Source organism: Salmo salar, chromosome ssa22 (assembly GCF_905237065.1).
Source record: "Salmo salar chromosome ssa22, Ssal_v3.1, whole genome shotgun sequence".
Classification (NCBI taxonomy): Eukaryota; Metazoa; Chordata; class Actinopteri; order Salmoniformes; family Salmonidae; genus Salmo; species Salmo salar.
Genome location: NC_059463.1, coordinates 36,398,334 through 36,416,416, shown reverse-complemented (window position 1 = coordinate 36,416,416; position 18,083 = coordinate 36,398,334). Strand labels below are relative to the sequence as shown.

Genomic DNA, 18,083 nt, shown 5'->3' with positions numbered 1-18,083 from the left:
CTTATAGGTCCACAGACGACGCAATCGCAATCACACTGCACACTGCCCTAACCCAACCCAATGCTGTTCATCGACTACAGCTCAGCATTTAACACCAGAGTACCCTCCAAACTCGTCATTAAGCTCGAGACCCTGGGTCTCGACTCCGCCCTGTGCAACGGGGTCCTGGACTTTCTGATAGGACGCCCCCAGGTGCGAGGGTAGGAAACAACATCTCCACCCTGTTGATCCTCAACACTGGGGCCCCACAAGGGTGCGTTCTCAGTCCTCTCCTGTACTCCCTGTTCACCCATGACTGCGTGGCCATGCACGCCTCCAACTCAATCATCAAGTTTGCAGACAACACTACAGTGGTAGGCTTGATTACCATCAACGACGTGAGGGCCCTCGGAGTGTGGTGCCAGGAAAATAACCTCACACTCAATGTCAACAAAACAGTTCCTCGGCGTACACATCACGGACAAACTGAAATTGTCCACCCACACAGACAGCGTGGTGAAGAAGGCGCAACAGCGCCTCTTCAATCTCAGGAGGCTGAAGAAATTTGGCTTGTCACCAAAAACACTTTTACAGATGCACAATCGCGAGCATCCTGTCGGGCTGTATCACCGCCTGGTACGGCAACTGCTCCGGCCACAACCGTAAGGCTCTCCAGAGGGTAGTGAGGTCTGCACAACACTTCACCGGGGGCAAAGATCATCAAGGACAACAACCACTCGAGCCACTGCCTGTTCACCCCGCAATCATCCAGAAGGCGGGGTCAGTACAGGTGCATCAAAGCTGGGACCGAGAGACTGAAAAACAGCTTCTATCTCAAGGCCGTCAGACTGTTAAACAGCCATCGCTAACATTGAGTGGCTGCTGCCAACATACTGACTCAAATCTCTAGCCACTTTAATAATTAAAAATTGGATGTAATAAATGTATCACTAGTCACTTTAAACAATGCCACTTTATATGTTTACATACCCTATATTACTCTTCTCATATGTATATATTGTACTCCATACCATCTACTGCATCTTGCCTATGCCGTTCGGCTATCGCTCATCCATATGTTTATATGTACATATTCTTATTCATTCCTTACCCTTGTGTGTATAATAAGGTAGTTTTTGTGAAATTATTAGATTACTTGTTAGATATTACTGCATGGTTGGAACTAGAAGCACAAGCATTTCGCTACACTCACATTAACATCTGCTAACCATGTGTATGTGACCAATAAAATTTGATTTGATCTGGGCAGTTACCTCCGGCTACCCAATCACTGTCTGTCACTACCCGCATCCTCCACTGGGACAACCGTCAGCACCAGATTCAAGCCTTCGTGGACTCCAGGGCCACAGATAATTTCTTTGATCAGGACTTTGCCAGAGAATTACAAAACCCCTGCGTGAAATGTCCCATCCCTCTGCAGATTCAACGCCTCGATGGAAACCCATTGGCTCCGGTCAGGTGGAATATCAGACCAAGCCCATTCTACTGCAATTTGGGGTGAGACTCTTAGTTTTCTTTTGATCACTGTTCCCGAGAACCCCCTTATCTTAGGGTACCCCTAGCTAGCGCTACATAACCCACTATTCTCCTGGTCCATGGGACACCTATTGGAATGGGGTAAGGACTGCCAGACTAAATGTCTAAGACCCCCACCAAGAGCCTCGCCATGTCCTCCTGCATCCATTGAAGACCAAGACTTCTCTGCTCTCCCTCCCGAATACCTCGACCTCCGGGAGGCCTTCAGTAAGATGCAAGCCACCACCCGTCTCCCCCATTTGTTCATACATTTTACATTTTTTTTTTACATTTTAGTCATTTAGCAGACGCTCTTATCCAGAACGACTTACAGTAGTGAATGCATACATTTCATACATTTTTTTCCCGGTACTGGTCCCCCGTGGGAATCGAACCCACAACCCTGGCGTTGCAAACACCATGCTCTACCAACTGAGCCACACGGGACCAAGGGGACCAAGGGGACCAAGACTCATACGACTGTGCCATAGAACTCCTACCCGACTCCACACCTCCCGGGGCCGTTTGTACTCCCTCTCGACCCCTGAAGCAGCAGTCAGGGACAATTACATCCGGGAGTAGCTGGAGGAATGTTTCATTCACACCAATACATCCCCAGCTGGTACAGGCTTCTTCTTTGTGAGTAAGAAGGATGGAGGCCTGCGTCCTTGCATCGATTTCAGAGGGCTGAACCAGATTACGCTCAAGAATCGTTACCCCCTACCCCTGATGTCAGCTGCCTTGGAGTTGGCCCAAGGGGCCCAATTCTTCACCAAACTGGACCTCTGCTACGCTTACAATCTGGTGAGAATCAGGGAGGGAGAAGAGTGGAAAAATGCCTTTAACACCCCTAATGGTCACTATGAGTATTTAGTCATGCCCTTCGGATGATCGAACTCACCGGCAGTCTTCAAGCAATTCTTGCCAAAGGAACACAACTACAATGTAGGCAACCGGGAGCTCTTGGCAGTTAAGTGGGTCCTTGAGGGGTGGAGACACTGATCGGAGGGGGCACCTCATCCTTTCGTGTTCTGGATGGACCATAAGAACTTGGTCTCCATTCAAGAAGCCAAGAGGTTGAACGCTCTCCAGGTTAGGTGGGCTCTGTTTTCTTAACTTCTTGGGGCTATGTGGGACGCTAGCGTGCCACCCGTGGTGCACCCTATCAACAGCAGGTGCATTTCAAGAGCGGCAAATTTGAAACCAAATAAATGTCAAAATTCAAATTTTTCAAACATACAACTATCTTACACCCTTTGAAAGATAAACATCTCCTTAATCTAACCACGTTGTCCGATTTCAAAAAGGTTTTACGGCGAAAGCATAAAGTTAGATTATGTTAGGAGAGTACATTGACAATAGCTGTGTGTAATGTTTTGTCAATTCAAAGACGGGGTCACCAAAACCATAAAACCAGCTAAAATGATGCACTAACCTTTTACAATCTCCATCAGATGACACTCCTAGGACATTATGTTAGACAATGCATGCATTTTTAGTTCTATCAAGTTCATATTTATATCCAAAAACAGCGTTTTACTATGGCATTGATGTTGAGGAAATCGTTTCCCTCCAATAACCGGCAGTCAAGTCAGCACCACAAATTAAATAATTAAAATTAGAAAACATTGGTAAAATATTATATTGTCATTTAAAGAATTATAGATTTACATCTCTTGAACGCAATCAACTTGCCAGATTTAAAAATAACCTTACTGGGAAATCACACTTTGCAATAATCTGAGCACTGCGCCCAGAAAAATATGCTTTGCTATACAGACAAACGGCCATGTTGGAGAGATCTAAAATCGAAAATACTATGTAAATAATCCATTACCTTTGATTCTCTTCATCAGATGTCACTTCCAGGAATCCCAGGTCCATAACGAATGTAGTTTTGTTCAAAAAAGCTCATCATTTATATCCAAAAAGCTCCGTGTTGTTAGCACATGATCTAAGCCAGCCGGACTTTCGTCATGAACGAGGGGAAAAAATATATTTACGTTCGTTCAAACATGTCAAACGTTGTATAGCATAAATCATTAGTGCCTTTTTTAACCAGAACATGAATAATATTCAAGGTGGACGAATGCATTCTCTTTTATAACGTATTGGAACGAGGGTACCCAACATGAACTCGCGTGCCAGAGTCTAATCGGCCATCACCGTTCCATGGCTCTTGTTCGGTCAGATCTCACAGTAAAAGACTCAAAACACTTTGTAAAGGCTGGTGACATCTAGTGGAAGCAATCGGAAGTGCCAAAACATTAATCAACCCCTCTGTGTTTCAATGGCATAGGCTTAAAGGTAATTCAACACATCAGGTATCCACTTCCTGTCAGAAAATGTCTCAGGGTTTTGCCTGCCAAATGAGTTCTGTTATACTCACAGACACCATTCAAACAGTTTTAGAAACTTTAGGGTGTTTTCTATCCATATATAATAAGTATATGCATATTCTAGTTACTGGGTAGGATTAGTAACCAGATTAAATCGGGTACGTTTTTTTATCCAGCCGTGAAAATACTGCCCCCTAGCCCCAACAGGTTAACAGGTTCGATTTCACGCTCGCCTATCGCCCGGGATCCAAGAATCAGAAAGAAGACGCCTTGTCCCGCCAACACAATGTCTCTAACAAGGGGGGAACTCCGAGCCAACCTCTGTGATATGGAGTATTGAGACCACGCGCCGACAAGCCCAGACCCGAGAACCTGACCCCGGCGGGGAACCCACTAACAAACTTTACGTTCCGCGATCAGCCCGTTCCCCGTGTATTACAATGGGGACACTCCTCTAAATTAACTGGGCATTCAGGGGTTAATCGGACAATGGAGTTCCTGAGGCTGAAATTCTGGTGGCCCAACATGATTGAGGAAGTGAGATCCTTTGTTGCGACCTGTTCCACCTGTGCCCAAAGCAAGTCCTCACGACAACGACCGGCTGTGTTGCTCCAACCTCTGCCATCCAACACAAATTTTATTGATCACATGCACATGGTTAGCAGATGTTAATGCGAGTGTAGTGAAATGCTTGTGCCTCTAGTTCTGATAGTGCAGTAATATCTAATAAGTAATCTAACAATTCTCCAACAACGACCCAATACAGACAAATCTAAAGGGGTGAATGAGAATATGTACATAAGTATATGGATGAGCGATGGCCGAGCGGCATAGGCAAGGTGCAATAAATGGTATAAAATACAGTATATACATGTGATATAAGTAATGTAAGATATGTAAACATTACAGTGGCATTGTTTGAAGTGACTAGTGATTGGGTCTCAATGTAGGCAGCAGCCTCTCTGAGTTAGTGATTGCTGTTTAGCAGTCTGATGGCCTTGAGATAGAAGCTGTTTTTCAGTCTCTCGGTCCCAGCTTTGATGCACCTGTATCGACCTCGCCTTCTGGATGATAGTGGTGTGAACAGGCAGTACCTCGGGTGGTTGTTGTCCTTGATGATCTTTTTGGCCTTCCAGTGACATCTGTTGTTGTAGGTGTCATGGAGGGCAGGTAGTTTACCCCCAGTGATGTCCCTTCTTCACCACACTGTCACAGGGTTACCTCCATCCCAAGGGGTTACCACTATCTTGGTGGTTGTTGATCGGTTCTCCAAGGCAGCCCATTTCATTGCCTTACCCAAGTTGGCTTCAGCAAAGGAGAGCGCTGATCTCATGATTAACCATGTTCTTCGACTACACGGACTTCCCCAGGACATTGTCTCGGATCGTGGGCCCCAGTTCATCGCACGGTATTGAAAAGCCTTCTCCCTGTTGGGTGCATCGGTGAGACTCTCCTCAGAGTCCCACCCATAGTCGAATGGGCAAACGGAGTGGGCCAACCAAGAACTGGAGAAGTTCCTCCACTGATTCGTGTCGACCCAGGACAGCAACTGGAGCAAGGCGGAGTATGCTCACAACACACTGCCGAACTCGTCCACTCGTCCCCCCCCTTTTTCCTGAACAAGAGGCCGAAGTGGGGGTGCCATCAGCCGAAGCGTTCATTCGACAATGTCGCCGCACCTGGATCAGAGCGCAATCCTCCTTGCTCCGCTCCTCTACCCGACACCAACACCAGGCAAACCGACACGAAAGGCCTCTTCGGCTCCTCCGACCGGGTCAACCGGTGTGGCTGTCTACCTGTGATCTTCCCTTAAAGGTGGACTCATGGAAGCTCGCTCCGCTCTACATAGGACCATTCAAGATCCTGAGTCGCATCAACCCGGTCACCTATTGTCTCCAGCTTCCCAGGTCAATGAGGATCTGTCAATCCTTCCATGTCTCCCGTCTCAAGCTGGTAAGGACCAGTCCCTTCTCACCCCCCACCCCTGCACCTCCGCCCCCTCGACTTGTTGATGGTCATCCGGCCTACACTGTCCGGCACCTGTTGGAGGCTCGTCGGGTCCGAGGTACCCTGCAGTATTTGGTGGACTGGGAGGGCTACGGCCCCGAGGAGTGGGCGTTGGTGCCAGCCCGGGACATCCTGGATCCGGGATTTCAACCAACTACGTGGTGGTCACCCTGGCTCCGCAGCTGGAGCCACTCCTAGAAGGGGGGGGGGGGGGGGTACTGTCATGATTCCACCTGTCACCAGAGGGCGGCAGAGACCATCCTAGAGACAATTATGACAGTCAGGTGTGTTCTATTACTCATTACGATTTCCCCTTTACAAGAGGTGTGTTTTCTGTTTCTCTTTGCAGAAGCTTAAATTGTTTACTGTGTGCATTTATTTCCTGAGTGAGTTTTCAAGACTTAGTGTTTGTTTTTTTCAAGTGTACTGTTTATCCTTAACCACTGATTCCTCGTCTGGTCTCCTCTGCACCTGGGTCCAACCTTACCAGGTCACAATAGTAACCACTTTATTATGGACATTCTTCTATTTACCTGCCTTACCTTGCTTTATGTAGAGCACTTTGAGAATTTCTTGTAAAGCCCTTTTTAAACTAAACGTATTTTTCCTTCCCTACTCCTTCTCTTCCTCCTTCTTGGGCATGAGCTCTGGGTATGGCGCTTTACAGGGAAAATGTAACACCTGTGAATATTCTGGTTCATAGTGTGTGTGTGTGTGTCTGCAGGAACTCCAGGCGGGGCCAGCAAGGCTGGGAGAGGAAGTATGTGGTGCTGGATGGGACCAAGGTGTCCATCTATGACTCTGAACCCAGAGAAGGTACTGCTCCTTGACTTGACTCTCCTTTTGTGTTTATTCAACAGACTGTTTTGGCAGTGTTTTCATGACCATGGTCTCCTGGGACTTGTCCAATAGGAAATGCTAATTATTTGTTTAGCATTGCAAAAAGTTTTGCTGCGGTTTTGTTTAATGAATATGACCCTGGTGTGTTTCCAGACTCTCTGAAGCCAGAGGAGGAGTTTGAACTGTGTCTCCCTGACGGAGAGGTGACTATCCATGGAGCTGTGGGAGCCTCGGAGCTCATCAACACGGCTAAGTCAGGTACAGTTACAGTGCGCCTGTCTAAGGAGGAGTAGGGAAGGAAAAATAAGTTTAGTTTAAATAGGGCTTTACAAGAAATTCTCAAAGTGCTGGTACAGGTTGTGTTGATACAGGTCCACCTGTCTCAACTTGTTTTTCTGCAAAAAATCCACCACCTGGAACAAACAAAGTTAATGGTCCCTACATTAAACCTAACAAAAGTTATAGATGACTCCTCTAGATATTACTCATTTAAGTAGCTTAATCAGGTGTCGGTGTGTGATCAAGTCATGTTTCTTCAATCTGTAATCTTGTTGTGTTGGTACTCTTTGTGCAGACATCCCATACATCTTAAAGCTGGAGTCTCACCCCCACACCACCTGTTGGCCTGGCCAGTCCCTATACTTCATGGCTCCCAGCTTCCCAGACAAGCAACGCTGGGTGGCTGTCCTGGAGTCAGTTGTAGCTGGCAGCAGGGGCTCCAAGGACAAGGTTGAGGCTGATGCGGTGAGTGTGTGTGTGTCTGTGCATATCTCGAGAGCCATCTTCAATCTCTAGTCAGTTGATATTTGAAGTATTGTTGTAACTTTTAATGTCTCCATCTGAGTTCTCCTGCTAGTGCCTTAGAGTTTATAAATGAAACACACTCAAACATGAAAGAGCAAGACTTGCTTGGTGTTTGCTGGAGAGTAGGGTCAGGTGTATTCACACTCAATAGTCTCTCTTTCTCTCCCCTTCCCACCCCTTTCCCTCTCTTTTTGTCTGCATGTTGTCCCTCTACTGTCTGTTTGTTGTCAATGATTTTTATGTTTGAATGCATATTTTACACATATTTTACACTTTATGTGGGGGTGTTGTTGACCACACTGTAGATAGCTGTTCCTAAAAAACAGAAGAACCTCTCCCCATTGGTCCAGGTAAAGATCTGCATGAGCCTGCCTTATGCTTGGGCCGACAGAGCATGCAGTACACACACTTACTGTATACATGTACAGACATATCCAAGCACACAAACTACACATCACTATCACGCAAACAGTAAATGCAAACACACACTCACGCCCTGAAAGGCAGCCACATGCCCACACATGCAGCTCTCATGCAGCGCCTGTATGTGAGATGGCACTGTTGTGCAGCTTTGTCCCCTGGCTTCATGCATGCACTTCCATGTTAATGGTCATGTACTCTACGCCCCACCAATGCAGCCCAATGATTGATTGATCAATTGGTTTGGTCTATTGTTAAGGGATTGATAGTTGCACCATCCATTGCTATGTCTTTATAGTTGTTTCAAGTGTCTGTTGTTAATTTAGATGTTTTATTTTTTCCCCCCCAAGTGTCCATATCCAGCAGCTCACAGTCATGTCTGTGTTGTCACCTGCTCTGTCCTGGCACACTCTTGCCTCTTGTCACAGCCGTTGTGCAGATAACCTGCTGACCTGTTGCTTTCCCTCTCCTATGATGACAGAAACTTCTAGGGAATTCTCTGCTGAAGCTGGAGGGAGACGACCGGCTGGATATTAATTGCACCCTGCCCCTCACCGACCAGGTAGGACCTGCAACTAAACCATGCTACGGACTTGAGGTATACCTTTTATCATGGATGGAATAATACTTGGCTATCGAGATAGATCATTCACAAGAACGTGAAAGAAACATGGCTTTATTTGCTCAATTCTCAACAGCAAAATATGTATGTGATGGGTTATGTTGCTATTTCCCCATTCTAACTGTGTGGCCTTCTCTCTCCCTCTCCATAGATAGTGTTGGTGGGCTCTGAGGAGGGCCTGTATGCCCTGAACGTCATTAAGAACAGCCTGACTCACATCCCCGGCCTGGCCTCCGTTTTCCAGATCCGAATCCTCAAGGAGCACGACAAGCTGCTCATAATTACTGGTCAGTGTTGGGGACAAACTGTGTCCAGGCAAGGTTGCTGTAGCATGCGAGCGTAGTTCACCGAACCAGTTACAGTATATTAGTACCACGATTATAGAGAACGTTAATACAGTGTAATACCTGTTTATTATCCCATCTCTGTTATTGTGTGTGGGATGGAGTATGCAGTTTGTACTGTAGGTGTTTGTGCTTACTGTAAAAGTACTTTGTGACAACTGCTGATGTAAAAACGGCTTTATAAATAAATGATTGATTATGTCTATACCATGTCTGGTCCAGGAGAGGAGCGGGCCCTGTGTCTGGTGGAGATTAAGAAGGTGAAGCAGTCTCTGTCTCAGTCCCACCTGCCAGCCCAGCCAGATCTCAGCCCATACATCTTTGAGACGGTCAAGGGATGCCACCTCTTCTCCTCTGGCAAGGTGTGAGCCACCAATTTACGTTTCTCTTCATGGATTTTTTTCACCTTATCGAAATAGAATGAAACATTGTTTTCTGTTATAATAATGAGTCTCAGTCATAGTCATAGCGCATAGCAAATTATTCACAAACCTTTTGATGATGCATCAAGTTGTCTGTTAAATTCCTTGACACTGTAGACACAACTGATTACGCCATATCTCTGGAGTGATTGTTGTCTGACTGCTTTTGTCCCTTGTGTAGATTGAGAATGGCACGTGTATATGTGCAGCCATGCCCAACAAGATCACCATACTGCGCTACAACGACAGCCTCAATAAGTTCTGTATCAAGAAGGAGATTGAGACGTCAGAGCCCTGCAGCTGTATCCACTTCACAGGCTACAGCATCATCATCGGCACCAACAAGTTCTATGAGATCGAGATGAAGCAGTACGTGCTGGAAGGTAGGTCAATGACTCCTCACACAGGATGCAAGTTAATGGTAGACCCTTAGCTCGGGTTAAACGGACTGAAACAGGGAGGGACTACCTGGACTTGTCCAAAAATACATTTTTGTATCGTTGGTTGATTGATTGGTGTGGGGACCTCTCTCTTGCAGAGTTCCTGGATAAGAATGATGTGACGTTGGCCTCGGCCATCTTTGCGGCCTCCTCCCACAGTTTCCCCATCTCCATCATCCAGGTCACCCAGGCACCGCAGAAAGACGAGTACCTGCTCTGCTTCCACGGTCAGGCACGTTTCATTCACATTCTATAGGCCGTGTTTCTGTGTGTGTGTGCGCGGCTGGTTGTGAGAGAGGGAGAGTGTCTGCTGTCATTATGATTAGTGAAAGTGCTACTATCAATTTCCACACAGTTTACCTGCAAGAATGATTGCTAATTTCTGCTTGTGGTGATTCCCTGTCCAGAGTTTGGGGTGTTTGTGGACGAGCACGGCCGCAGGAGTCGAAGTGAGGACATCCAATGGAGCCGTTTGCCTCTCTCATTTGGTAAGTCAAATAATGTTTTACCACTATAAGGATCATCTCAGAAGGATTGAAGCATTGCCATTTAGAAAAGTTTTATAAGACATTATAAGGGCTCATACCTGCTTATAACACAGTGCTCCTCTCCATTTCAGCCTACAGAGAACCCTACCTGTTTGTGACCTATTTCAACTCGTTGGATGTGATCGAGGTCCAGGGCCACTCTGCTCTAGGGTAATACCACCTCCCTGATCCTTTAGTTTACTGAAACCCTGAATGAGTTGGCATAACATTGTAAGATTTTTCAATGGGGGTATTGTGTCTTGTTCAGGGCCCACTCGTACGCTCACCTAGACATCCCCAACCCGCGCTACCTGGGCCCAGCCATCTCCTCCGGGGCCATTTACGTGGCTTCATCCTACCAGAACAAGCTCCGGGTCATCTGCTGTAAGGGGAACCTGGGACAGGAGGGGGAGCTGCAGAGGAATGGCTCTGGACGCAGGTACATGGCTCGTATTTATTTCTCTCTTTCACTCACTCACCCTACACTCATTCCTCACCAATGCTGAGCGATTAACTGAAATGTTGGTAAAAATGTTTTGTTTTTTTAAACAACTAATTGACAGACCTTTGTTAAATTATTTGAATTCCATCTCCTTTGTTTTTTTTCTGTGAGCTCAATGCGCACATTGCATAGTTTCTCTAGAGATAAATCAGATAAAGCCCGAACTATGCAATGTACAGTGGGGAGAACAAGTATTTGATACACTGCCGATTTTCGCAGGTTTTCCGACTTACAAAGCATGTAGAGGTCTGTAATTTTTATCATAGGTACACTTCAACTGTGAGAGACGGAATCTAAAACAAAAATCCAGAAAATCACATTGTATGATTTTTAAGTAATTAATTTGCATTTTATTGCATGACATAAGTATTTGATCACCTACCAACCAGTAAGAATTCTGGCTCTCACAGACCTGTTCGTTTTTCTTTAAGAAGCCTACCTGTTCTCCACTCAGTACCTGTATTAACTGCACCTGTTTGAACTCGTTACCTGTATAAAAGACACCTGTCCACACACTCAATCAAACAGACTCCAACCTCTCCACAATGGCCAAGACCAGAGAGCTGTGTAAGGACATCAGGGATAAAATTGTAGACCTGCACAAGGCTGGGATGGGCAACAGGACAATAAGCAAGCAGCTTGGTGAGAAGGCAACAACTGTTGGCGCAATTATTAGAAAATGGAAGAAGTTCAAGATGACGGTCAATCACCCTCGGTCTGGGGCTCCATGCAAGATCTCACCTCGTGGGGAATCAATGATCATGAGGAAGGTGTGGGATCAGCCCAGAACTACACGGCAGGACCTGGTCAATGACCTGAAGAGAGCTGGGACCACAGTCTCAAAGAAAACCATTAGTAACACTACGCCGTCATGGATTAAAATCCTGCAGCGCACGCAAGGTCCCCCTGCTCAAGCCAGCGCATGTCCAGGCCCATCTGAAGTTTGCCAATGACCATCTGGATGATCCAGAGGAGGAATGGGAGAAGGTAATGTGGTCTGATGAGACAAAAATAGAGCTTTTTGGTCTAAACTCCACTCGCCGTGTTTGGAGGCAGAAGAAGGATGAGTACAACCCCAAGAACACCATCCCAACCGTGAAGCATGGAGGTGGAAACATCATTCTTTGGGGATGTTTTTCTGCAAAGGGGACAGGACGACTGCACCGTATTGAGGGGAGGATGGATGGGGCCATGTATCGCGAGATCTTGGCCAACAACCTCCTTCCCTCAGTAAGAGCATTGAAGATGGGTCGTGGCTGGGTCTTCCAGCATGACAACGACCCGAAACACACAGCCAGGGCAACTAAGGAGTGGCTCCATAAGAAGCATCTCAAGGTCCTGGAGTGGCCTAGCCAGTCTCCAGACCTGAACCCAATAGAAAATCTTTGGAGGGAGCTGAAAGTCCGTATTGCCCAGCAACAGCCCCGAAACCTGAAGGATCTGGAGAAGGTCTGTATGGAGGAGTGGGCCAAAATCCCTGCTGCAGTGTGTGCAATCCTGGTCAAGAACTACAGGAAACGTATGATCTCTGTAATTGCAAACAAAGGTTTCTGTACCAAATATTAAGTTCTGCTTTTCTGATGTATCAAATACTTATGTCATGCAATAAAATGCAAATTAATTACTTAAAAATCATACAATGTGATTTTTCTGGATTTTTGTTTTAGATTCCGTCTCTCACAGTTGAAGTGTACCTATGATAAAAATGACAGACCTCTACATGGTTTGTAAGTAGGAAAACTTGCAAAATCGGCAGTGTATCAAATACTTGTTCTCCCCACTGTAGTAAGGAGTTGTAGTTTCCAACAGGACAAAATTCTACATTGTTTAGCTCAGAAAACGTGGTAATTAACTAAATCCATTGTGTGCCGGTATGTGTATTTTACACCTGCTACATAAGGTTAGTGTCGGGCAGACACAAGAGAGAAGACTAAGTGATCAAGAGGGATAGAAAGCAGTTGCTTGACGAGGTACAGTATCTGTACCTGACAATACATGATTGATAGTTTGTATTCAGCAGTCATAAAAGTATGCCTTATTTACTTTGAAGAACTACTAAAATTGTGATTTTGTCAGACAGCATAGACAGCAGCTCTATAGAGATGAGATGATGACATGAAATGAAGTCATCAAATAGAATTAAATGTAATATACACAACGGAAATATTTTATTAAAGTAATGTGAATTAATGATGGTTAATTAGTGAGTAATGAGCAGTCACTACCATCATGGGGCTTTCATTCATTGTTTTATTCTGTGTTACAGCATTCAACCCACATAATGCATAGTGCATAAAAAAAATATTGAAATAGAAAACCGTGATTATTTTTTTTATAATCAAACCGAACCAACCACAAAAAGTACTACTCACTCACTCACTCACTCACTCACTTCCTCCCTAACACACACAGAAACACACGCATACACACCACTTGGGTTTGCATGCATAGAGATACACTCTATCATTGCTTGTTTGGTGGTGGTACAATCGAACAATTGGGAATTGGAGGAACAATGGGATTCTTGGTCACTCAGCCTTCTGTTGGCTGGGCTAGTTAGTGGTTAAACTGGTTAGTTGAGGCAGAATTGGGCCAGTCGTGGTTACAGTATGACTTCATTATGATTTCTCCTAACTCTAGGTTTCATTTAGCTATTGTTTAATTTCCACCAGTAATCACTGTGTGCACGATGGTGGTGTGGACTGGAGCCTCTCACTGGTGGCACTGGTTGGCATTCAGGTGGCATAGTATGGAGCGATTTCAGTGCCAACAGAAATTGAATTCCATTATTTTGAATTTGTATTAGGATATTCAATTTGAATGTGATGTTTTCTCATTTGTAATGCACAAATTGAATTCATAAATTGAACTTGTGTTTCATGAGTTAAAACTGAATTGAGGGGAACAGAACACATCCATGTTCCAGATAGTCGTAGCTTTCAGGAATGGGGTTATAATAGCGGTTAGCCAAAACGGTTCAAACGCTAAAGCCAAATTCATAGGAAGAAAATAAATTCATAGGAAGAAAATAAAGTCAACAAGTCACATTGGCTTCAGAAACCGGCAGAAGCTGGAAAAGTGCCAGGATGTTGTCTCTGGTTTTAAATCTGGATTTAGAGATCTGAATTTGAAAACTGAATGCAATATTATTTCAATTCAGTTTCAAATCATGAAATACAAATTCAGTTTATGAATTCAATTATTTTATTTGTGCATTACAAATGCAAAAATATTAAGTTCAATATCCTAATAAAAGAAAATGTGCCACTGAAATTGCTCCATAGCATAAGTTGCCATACATGTGGCATAGTCTGGCATACTAGGTGGCACCTGTCTGAATACGCGTGACATAGGTTGGCATACATAACTTGTGAGCTTTCTGGTAATGGTATTCTTCCATCTGATACACCATGCACATCTGAGACCTGGATTAATGCTGGTGTTTATTACATTTACATTTACGTCATTTAGCAGATGCTCTTATCCAGAGCGACTTACAAATTGGTGCATTCACCTTACAACAACCAGTGGAACAACCACTTTACAATAGTACATCTATATCTTTCTTTGCAGGAGGATCTGTGCCTTTTACTTAAACATGGCATTACTTAGACATTGTCTATTTAATAAGTAAAATAAATAATGCTAAATAAAGTATGGTTACTAGTTGTATTTTCTAAGACTCCCTGTATCTACCAATCAAACAGCTGCATTAATGTAATATTGCAGTGACAGTTTGCTTAGAGTTAGCTTTTTTAACCACCCTCCCATACAGTGCTTTTGACCTTGTGGGTTTCATGATGTTTAAAGAACAGACCAGAAGAGAGGGTTGAAGAGTAGCATAGGGTTCATTGCAATTTTTCTCATCTTCACCAAAAATATGTTTTACTATAAATACATAAGAGTACAAAGACAGAATTTGAGAAGGCCATCCAAAATGTAATTTGTCAACCATCATTCAGCCATTATCCATACATCGTACTCTTTCTGTGCAATTTAGGACAGAAAAATGTATGTTTGTTAAAGTGCTAGGAAAATGACCAGCTGGAGTTGTCATATCATTGATTCCATTATCCTCCGTGTAATATAAAATGGGACATTTTACTTCTGGAGCGAACATGGTGACGATATGACAAAATGTCTTTGGCTCTCCAATCCATCGATGGATACAAATGTGCAGTGACAGAATCAACCATATCAAATTTTTGTCCTGTACACTTGCTCATGTTTTGTCTCCTACTGTGACAGTGGCTAACCCATTAGCTGTTTGCATAATCTTCATGGATTTCAATGAGAATTGCTTTCTCGACATCCAAAGCCATTGCTTGCCACTGTCTTGATGTAATTTTACATAGCTATTGAGAGTATTACACTAGCCATAGTTATGATTGACATTAATAGAAATATATATATTTAATGGACCACTTTGTACCAAGATCACTTCTTTAAGCTGGATGCATTAGTTGCTGTTTCATGGTTCTGTTCAGTAACTTCATCCAGATACTCCCCCTCACATCACGGCAGCAGTACACTATGCAATGCTGTTTACCCTGTGATCTTTGTCCTGTGGCACCCTGCCCTGCCCTTTCCATCTCCACAATGGGTCTCTCCAATGCCTCCTCTTCATCCACAGCCCCAACAAGCGTGGGCCGCCCTCCTACAACGAGCACATCACCAAGCGCCTGGCGGCCAGCCCCGCATTGCACGGTGACCCGGGCACGCCACACCGCTACCGCGAGGCCCGCACCGAGTTCCGCCGCGACAAGTCACCCGGCCGCCGGCCACACTCGGTGGAGAGGGAAAAGTCTCCCAATGGCAGGAAGATGATGGACCCGCGTCTGGCCAGGTCTCCAGGGAGAGCCTTGGGGGGGGACCTACGCCTCGGTCGCTCCCCAGGGAGGTTGATGGACCGGGACGTGAGGAGGGAGAGGTCGCCGGGACTGGGGTTCGAGGAGCAGCAGCATGGAGTTCGCCAGAGACTCCACACCAGCTCCGGACGCACGCCCCTCACCACAGTCAACAAGGTTAGAGAGTAGACCATGTATGCCTCCCAAATAGCCCCAACACCCTATTCACTGATTTCCCTTGCCGATTTACAGGACATAACATGAGTGGTATTGAGTGACTTGTGAACCCTTTTCCCTATTTAGTGCACTACTTTGGACCAGAGCTCTTTTTCAATATGGCAAAATTTTGATAGCTTCTTTGGATATGCTGAATTACTTGAAAATGTATTTTTCTATAAGACTTTACTATTTCAGTGATCAATCTTCTTTGATCAAGCCTTAATGATACCAAGTAATGTAAATTCCTCTGCCTAACTTCTGTGTTAGTGCCCTAACACCTGACCCGATCTGTCTCTGATCTTTCTGTACAGGTGTGGGATCAATCATCTGTTTGAGGAACAGCAATGTCACACCAGTCAGAAGAGTGACATCCCCCTTACCCGGGTTAGGGAATAGGAGGTTGAAGACCCACTGTCAATGCTGAATGTCAGAACTATGGGATTTTACTGGAATAAATAATGGTTAATGCAATGTTGATATACAGTAACAAATAATTTTTTATATCCAACATTTGACGTCTGCAAGGACCAAAAACAACATTTGTCACAAACACTGAGATAAACGCTTGGAATATCTGCTCAATTAAATCCTGGAAAGTTACAGATAAATCTGAGTTTAGAAACACAACTAAACGTTCTCCTGGATTTTCTCTCTCCCCTGTGCATATCAGCTAGATCAGTGGTGGGCATCTCCAGTCCCAGAGGGACACGCTGTGTGCAGGCTTTTGTTACAGCTCAGCACTAATATGCCTCATTCAAATAATCAACTAATCAAAGTCTTTGATTTAGATCAAGTGTAATTACGTTTTTGTTAGAGCTTATCTGGAATAAAGTCTACACACACACACACACACACACACACTGCAACCTTCTAGGATTAGTCCATCCCTGAGCTAGATGACTACACTAAAACGCACTAAAACCGCACTACCCACAATCCCCAGCAACAGCTGGCTCTTGCAACAGGACCTTTATAAATAACCATAATGCTAATTGACACTGTAAATAGGCAGACTTAGGTTTCTTCCAAAATGGCACCCTACTCCCTATACACTGCACTACTTTTGACCAGGACCAACAGGGATCTGGTCAAAAGTAGTACTCTATATAGGGAGTAGGGTACCATTTCAGACAGAGCCATGCTTTTTATAGATACTGAAAGGGAACCTCAAGGCTGGAAAAGCCACATCTATTTTTGTTAAAGAGAAAAGTGATTGTTACATGTATGTGTCTTCTTAAATGTCAAATGAATATTATTGTTTTAAAACGTCCTTTATCAAGTGAGCATTTTGCCTTGGACCCATCTTGTGTAATGCACTTAAACACGCAAAAACAAACATGCGGCTTGAGAGATCATTACGCTTACAACATACTACTTCAATATTCATTTTTTTACCGCAATCTCCCTTACCCTCTTGTATATACCCCCCAAATTGTTGTTTATGATTGATTGATTGATGAAGAAACATTTTTAGTTTGACTGATTTGTCAAAGGCATGGATGTACTTAAATGAAAATCAAAAAGAAATATCCTATGCTCTTCAGCATCATATTCATTTCAGTGAACAATGACGGTGAATCGACACTGGAGCATGTGAGCGATAGAAAAAAAGTATATTTATACATGTTTTAGTTTGCGTTAAATTTAAATTTTATGGGTGACATTTTCCTACTTCTGAACACCTCACGCAGCAAGAACATATGATATTTTTAGTCACATAAGCCTACTCTTTATACTTTAATATATCAACTTACTTTTGATGTACTTATTCTTTATATTTGCTTAACATCAGCCCCCCCCCACACACACACAAACAAATGATTTATATTCAACCATGACGACCAAAATTCAGTGTAGCAGTGAAAGGTCACGTAGCAAATTCTTGTAGAACAGGTTAGCCTACATGTGCAATAATAAACATTTTGCTCACATCCTCTATATGCATCTTTTACTCAGCATCTGGGCGGGAGTGTACAAGGTCGTAAATTGACTTCATTTCATACGTGCCTATCAATTTACCATCTGCTACCTAAGTCCATCCCTCTACTTTTTCACTTTTTGGAAACTTTGCGAGCGGCAGAATACCAATGTGAGATCGGTGCATTTTGCGGACTCAGTTTAGACGAGAAACATGTGGCCCTGTTCTAGATATGATAATGTTGATGTCTTACAAATGATTTACTAGCTTTCCCTGTAGATTTTGTCACACAATATTAAACATAACCAAAGTCTTTA

The 18,083-nt window shown here is 44.2% G+C and overlaps 1 protein-coding gene across 4 annotated transcripts in view; it reads left to right on the top strand.

Moving 5' to 3' along the window:
- The window catches only part of LOC106583567 (citron Rho-interacting kinase), a 48,517-nt gene extending 30,434 nt beyond the window's left edge, over positions 1-18,083 (top strand). For 2 of the 4 annotated variants that reach the window (XM_045705681.1, XM_014167911.2), the window contains 14 exons: positions 6,586-6,677; positions 6,855-6,959; positions 7,276-7,445; positions 7,811-7,855; positions 8,407-8,487; positions 8,699-8,834; positions 9,114-9,253; positions 9,495-9,696; positions 9,852-9,980; positions 10,161-10,241; positions 10,373-10,451; positions 10,549-10,719; positions 15,416-15,806; positions 16,160-18,083. In XM_045705681.1, the coding sequence (XP_045561637.1) occupies positions 6,586-6,677; positions 6,855-6,959; positions 7,276-7,445; positions 7,811-7,855; positions 8,407-8,487; positions 8,699-8,834; positions 9,114-9,253; positions 9,495-9,696; positions 9,852-9,980; positions 10,161-10,241; positions 10,373-10,451; positions 10,549-10,719; positions 15,416-15,806; positions 16,160-16,183 (1,846 nt within the window). In that variant the 3' untranslated portion in view covers positions 16,184-18,083. The remainder of the gene's footprint in view (positions 1-6,585; positions 6,678-6,854; positions 6,960-7,275; positions 7,446-7,810; positions 7,856-8,406; positions 8,488-8,698; positions 8,835-9,113; positions 9,254-9,494; positions 9,697-9,851; positions 9,981-10,160; positions 10,242-10,372; positions 10,452-10,548; positions 10,720-15,415; positions 15,807-16,159) is intronic. The other 2 variants (XM_014167915.2, XM_014167914.2) reach the window with 1 other exon arrangement.